A 6505-nucleotide genomic window follows, 5' to 3' on the forward strand; every position below is an offset into this window, starting at 1 on the left:
TTTAGGAAATATCTAACTAGATGCCAGCAACTGCTAAGCAACTAGGAATACAATGGACCAAAAAAAGAAAAAGGAAAAGATAAAGAGTCTCATCATTCATGAAGCTGACATAAAATGAAGAAGAACTAAAATAAACAATTAACTTTCATAGTATTTCAAATATGGCCATGTTGTCATGGAGAAAAACAGATGATGGAAAGGGGTAGGAATTCTGGGACAACAGTGAGCTCTTTTTAAGTAGGGTAGTTTAGGAAGGCCTCACAAGACGTAATCAAGGCAAGACATAAGAGGTAAGAAGGCAAGCCATTTGTACAGCTAAAGAAATAGGTGCGTGTGTGCCTGAGTGCGTGCGTGTGTGTGCGTGTGTGTGCGTGTGTGTGTGTGTGTGTGTGTGTGCGTGTTCATGCGTGTGTTACCTAGGCACACAACAGCAATACCTGAGAACTCAGAAGACGACGTCTGGTGTCTGTCTATCCTGTCCACTTTGTTTGCCACAGGCTCTCTCTGTCACAGCTGCACATACCGACACTTGGATTACAGATGTGCTCTACCACACCTGGCTTTGTGTGGGTCTGGGCAACAGAAACCCAGTTGCTTACGTCTGTGCTGCAAGCCCTTTATCCGCTGAGCCATCTCCCCCAGACTGGGAGAAAATATCTCAGGCCACTGAACCGCAAGTACAAATGACTTAGGAAAGGAGTCTTCGGCCCAGTGTGTCTGTGTGGGCAAGAAGCAGCAAGGCCAGTGTGGTGGCGGTGGCGCGGCGGGGAGTACCAGCGGAGGGGGCCCGGAATCACAGGGGGTGAGAGGTGAGCGCAAGCAGGTTGTGTTGGGCCACTAAAAGAACCCTGATGTTGCTGGGCGGTGGTGGCACACGCCTTTAATCCCAGCACTCAGGAGGCAGAGGCAGGTGGATCTCTGTGAGTTCGAGGCCGGGCTGGACCGACAGCCTCCAAAACAATACAGAGAAACCCTGTCTCATAAACCCAAAAAATAAAGAACCCTGATGTCTACTCCAAGTGGGATCCCAGGTTATTGGAGGGTTGAGGGCTCACGACGCCACATAAGCCCACGGCGACAAAAGAGAAGCTATAGTGTGCAGAGTGGCCCTGACTAGAACTGGCAGAGTGTGATACAGCCTGGGGGAGGGGGGTGTCAGAGAGGCACCCATGAGGGAGGTCCAGGCTCCGGGAGCAGAAAAGCAACAGAGCTCAGGGAAAAAGCAGAGGAAGGCACCCCGAGGCAGGAAGAAATATAACCCTCAGGAGCTCCAACGACGGCCAGGGCGGTTGGACCAGGCAGGGGTGCACAGCGGGCAAACCCTGCAACACCCACTCGCAGAGATGAGCCACAGAGTCCAAATCTAAACCACCTAAACAAAAGAGTTAGATTTTTTTTTATCCTGAGTTCAAAAGGCTTTGGCTTCCCTCATACTGTCGTGACTGTGTTTCATCCCGAAGGCAAGGTCACCCACCAGAAACAGATTCGCTTCGATGAGGCCAAGAAAACACTAGCTACCCAGGCCTTGCCGGTGGAGTCGTCACTGATGTCACTGATAGGTGAGGGAGACCTGAGCTGTGCCACTGAGAACGGACGGGTGACAGACTGGATGTTCGGGGGGAGGGGGGGCGGCAGAAGTAGGTTTTAAGCTTTCAAAACCTCCCAGCTACACAGACGGAAAGCAGAAGACAGGACCATCCGAAGAGACTCGGGCATGAGGGGGAAGATTCTGAGCTTTGTGTATAGGGTTTGGGGACTTAGACTTTTGCCACATCTGCTTTTTCTCCCGGCAACCACAGGTATCTCTGTTGTGTGCTGCATCTGCATTAGTCTGCAGAACCTATGCAAGACCCTTTCCTATTCTTGGGGTTGTCCTGCATATGGAAATAAGTAAGTCAAACTCGGTTTCTGCGGTTATAAAGTATTTCCTTGGGTGGGGTGGAGGCATAAATCATACGTGTAACAGCCTTCGATAATGATTTCTCGCTCAATTCTCACAAAAGAATGGGCTACCGGTCCTATCACTCTCGTTTGACCCACGAGACGGGGCTCAGTGACGCATGGTTCCTGTGTCTCTGCCACTCAACTGATGACTAGAAACACCAAGAACCCGGCATCGCAAGTTCTCACTGCTGGACGACACTACCTTGCAGGTGCCTTCTTCCAGGCCATTAGCTGTTAAGGGTCTTGCATTCTTCACTTACATGTGTCAAAAAAAAGGATGCCTACACCCTCACGTGTAAAGGACAGATTAAGATACCCAGGAACAGCTGATACAAGGGGATAACACACAACTGCCTATTCTGACTTTAAAACACTCAAATTCTCCAACCCTTTAAGGCATACACAGAACCAAGCTCAGACTCCAAGATGCAAAGAGGAAATTTCCTCTGAAGGAGGAAATATAGAGGAGGGGTTGGTTGCTGGCTTCACAGTCATGCAACGGTCCAGGAAACAGCAGTGTATGAAGCAGCAGCCCTAAGTCCCACAGTTTGGGTCGCCAGAGGCATCATCGGGGACAGTTAGTAAGATTCTCGGACCTTCTGATTCCTGCGCTTACAAAATCAGGGAGATGAATGTATCCCAACTAGCCAAAATACCGTATCTGGGTTTCTTCTCCAAAACAGTTAGTACAATGACTTCATTGATTACCCAACTGTAGTTACACAGGAACTATTTTACAGTCACCCAAATTATGTATTTAAAATCTGCACGGCTTTCCTTTATAGCTTTCCTTATGGAAGAGAGTGCTTTCCTTCATTATTCACTTAAGGGTAGAAACTCTGAGCATTTATTAAAAGCATGGCAGAAAGCAAATCCACTCACAGTCCCCAGGAGCCTCAGGGGAAGGCCGAGACTGCCCACTTCAGGATGCTCCAGTTGGCTGACACCTGACCCATCTATTTACAGAGTCTACTAATCTGATTAGCATGTGAACACCTGGCTGAGCTTGTGCCTTTGAAATCCTTCACAACAAATAATACACAGGTCACAAATTCTCAAGATGGTTGTTTTTTTCACCAGAAAAGCTGCATTTCCCCAAAGGGTAAACTTAGCAGGAAAACAGGAAGTCAGAAGTGAAAAATCAAAGGTGGAAATACGGCGAAAATCATATTAAGGAAGGAAAAAACATCGTAGCCTAAGGAAAACCACCAAGTGTCAATTAAAGAGTCAGAGCTGGCTCTGCTTTGAGGCTGGAGGGAGGGAAAGGAGCCAGGGGATGTAAGCAGAAAAAGTTACCAGCTTATGAAAGTCCACCGCGCCACCCCCTCCCCATGGGTGAAAACCTTAGCTTGGTGAACACAGCCCTGCGCTGTGCGGAGCAGGACAACGCCGGGCAATTCTGTGTTTTCATCGCAAGAGTCTTTGTTACCGCAGTCAGGCTTGAACTTACGGCTGATGTACCATACTGAAACCGCAATAAAAAGTCTGGAAAACAGAACGCTTACCTTCCCCATCGAATGTTCCTTGTCCTTTCAGCATTTTTTTCTAAGAGACAAGAAAAGAGGGAGAGAGAGACCATGCATGAATGAGCCAAGCAGAAAACACAACTATTGTAAGTAAATGCCCCCCCCTTTGTTATGTCCCTCAGATTCCCAAAGGCACACTGCAGAGAATCCCCCATGCCATGCCAACTCGCAGCAACAGTGAACTAAAAAACGCACACACAGGGTCCCCACACCCCCTTAAACCAGACTAAGAATCCTCAGGCGGCCAGCGGTTCCAAGCAGCTACTACCTGATTCACTCTCGCTGCTATCCCTGACAGCTGTTGGGGGGGGGGGGCTGTACATAAAATGTCGTGTTATGCAGGGTCTTCTCTTGAAGACCACGTGTCTAAAATGAAACAGGGTTGCTTGTGCACTACACATTTGACAGTTATATACACTACTTCCAGTTCTCTGGTTAATCAAGAGAGAAAAAAGTGACTGCCAAAGGCAGGCTTTGCCCTATTGCTTAGATCGTGTCACGTGTCTGGGAAAGTGGCACACATTCCAAAACATCGCTCTCTAGTCGTCTTCCCCCCCCCCCCCCCCCCGACCCTTTAGGCCCCGGTTGGGGTGGGGGAATATATCCAGTAAGTGCAACTGCTGGGCCGTTATCAGCATATAATACCTCACCCCCTCACTCAAGTTCTAAGCTAAATGCACTCAGTGATTAATAGTAACAACATGTAAACAAGGAACGCGGTGACTAAAGCAGACGCCAGAAGTCAGAGCCCTGCTCCAGTTAAACTCGTTTTTACTAGAACGTTATCCAAAGTGCCGTGGTCCTCCAGAACTCGTCCCGAGAACACTGTTCACTCTGAGTTTCCTGAAGGCAGGTGAGCCTGCCCAATCCTCCTACCTTTATCCTCCCCAGGCTGGAGAACCTCTCCTTGTCCTCCACCACCGCCTTCAGAAGAGGCTGGGACATTCTGTTCTTCTTCTTGGAGCTGGTGGGGCTGTCAAAATCAAAGCCGCTGACCACTGCCCTTCGGTAAGAAGTGGACCGCAAGCCTCGCCGCAGGGAGCCCGGGCTGTCCATGTCGTTGTCGACTTCACCTTCCTCCCCTTCGTGGCCCAGGGGTGCCCCCAGCCCCTCCACCAGGCTGCGCACCTTGAGGAGCCTCCGGTGCGGCTCCGCGTTTTGGCTGTTGGGTTTGCTCAGCTTAATTTCCGAGGCCAGGCTTTTCGGGATAATCTGTTGCTTTCCCATCTTGAGGGCGGCGGGGCTGTTGGTGCTCAGAACCACGGGAGGGCTCGGGAGCTCACTCCCTTGGGAGGGCAGCCTCTGGAGCGGCAGCTTTGGTTCTGAAGACCCGGCATGAGGAGCAGGGGTGAGTCTCCAGGGGCCGGGCTCCAAGTCCCTAGCCGTCGGACCAGTTGGTGAGGCTGAGCCAGGCGAGTCGTTTTTAGGGCCAAGGAGGCCATTGGCCATGGGAGAAGACACCTTACCCGCAGTTACCCCGGTGCGATCCCCCTCGGGGTCAGGAGCAGCGTAGGGGGTCCGCGAGGCGCACATGGGCGCCGCGGACGAGGCCACCGTGCCATTAGCGGGGGACTTCGGGGAGCCGCCCGACGCCGCCGCCGCGTGAAGAACCAGGGGTGACTTGGGTCGTCGCAGTCGAGGAGAAGCAGCTCTATAGTCCGGGGACACCGTGCGACCATTGGCCACCGGCCTGCGGTGCGCGCACAGGAGCTGGGGGCTTCTGGGCACCACCGTCCTGCCGTCCGGGGCGGCGGGCGCGCGGGGGGCGGGAGTCTGCGGCGCGGGCAGCGCGGCCAGTTCCTCCACCGGGAAGTCGGTGATCAGCAGCCCGCTGGGGCTCTGGTAGGACTGCGGCCGCGGCTTGCTGCGGCCGAGGAGCTGGAGAGGAGGGGTGGACCGTCTGCGCCACAAAGGGGCGACGCCGTGGCTGGAAAAATCCACCTCGCCTTCGCTGTCCATGGCGGGGCCTTGGGGCCGGCCCCGGGAGAGGGAGAGCTGCTCAGGTTGCCTAGGAGGAAGCAACTTTGGCTCCAGACAACTGTTCTCCTCGGCGAGCCCAGCCGGCTCCCAGCTGGGCAGTCGCACGGGTGTCGCGCGCGAGGACTCGGCAGCGCCGCGCTTAACCCGCCCTTTCCCGGGCACGGCGCCTCCCGCCACACTGCGCGCACCGACCGCGGGCGGAGATCCGAGCTGCGGCCGATTGGGTAGATCCGGTCCCTCCTGCGTCCTTCCCTGGCGCCCAAAGCCCGCCACCCACTCGCAGCGGGTGGCCGACCCGCGCGGGACTCTCGGGAAGAGTTCAGCTGGCTCGCCCAGCTCGCCTCGGGACGCTTCCCGGCGCCTCCATGAAGCCGTTCGCCCCGCGCCACTCCACCGGACTCCCCCGCTGCACGGCCCACGGCGAGCTCACCCTTCCAGAGCGCAGACCCAGCAGTGCTCCCGGGCCCCGTGGGTGGCCTGAGTCCGTACCAAAGCGCCCGGGGAAGCAGCTCTGCACGGCGCAGCAGCAGCGGCGGCGGCCCCGCGGCGCCCGCTCCGCCCCCACGCTAGGGCCAGCCCCTCTCGGCCCCGCCCCTGCAGCCCGGGAATCTAGCCGAGAGGAGTCCCCGAGTCTTGGTTTTCCCTCTTCCTCCCACACCTCCCCGCCTTCAACAAGTGCTGTGCGCTCTGGTCTCTTGGCCGAGAGGACGCTCACACCTGAGCCGGGTGCGCAGACGCCAGTCCCGGGGTGCAGGAGTGCAGGCGGCGGCCCCAGGGGCCAGCTGGAGGGGCGCGGTCGCGGCTCGGAGCTCAGCGTGGGAGCGATCGTGGGAGCCTTGCCAAGGTGTACTTTCTGATCTCCGAGCCCCGGGAGGAGGAGGAGGTGGGAATGGTTAGACCACGTCGGAGCGTGGTGCTACCCCCCTTGGAAAGGAGAACCGCTTCGGAGAGTGCTGCGATCTCCAAACGGAACCTCACCCCCGACGGATTTACCTGTATGCACCCGGAGCAAAACTGGCTCGGAGGCCAGGTGGAATTGATTTCGTAATCTTCGG

The 6505-nt window shown here is 55.1% G+C and overlaps 1 protein-coding gene across 1 annotated transcript in view; it reads right to left on the reverse strand.

The window, feature by feature from the left end:
* Arhgef26 (Rho guanine nucleotide exchange factor 26) overlaps positions 1-5933 on the reverse strand; it is a 118038-nt gene extending 112105 nt beyond the window's left edge. Inside the window, exons 1-2 of the mRNA XM_005077925.4 lie at positions 4347-5933; positions 3450-3489 (exon numbers count right to left, since the gene is read on the reverse strand). Of these exons, the coding sequence (XP_005077982.1) occupies positions 3450-3489; positions 4347-5429 (1123 nt within the window). The 5' untranslated portion in view covers positions 5430-5933. The remainder of the gene's footprint in view (positions 1-3449; positions 3490-4346) is intronic.
* Positions 5934-6505: the final 572 nt, after the last annotated feature.

Source organism: Mesocricetus auratus, unplaced genomic scaffold (genome assembly GCF_017639785.1).
Source record: "Mesocricetus auratus isolate SY011 unplaced genomic scaffold, BCM_Maur_2.0 Super-Scaffold_100011, whole genome shotgun sequence".
Taxonomy (NCBI): Eukaryota; Metazoa; Chordata; class Mammalia; order Rodentia; family Cricetidae; genus Mesocricetus; species Mesocricetus auratus.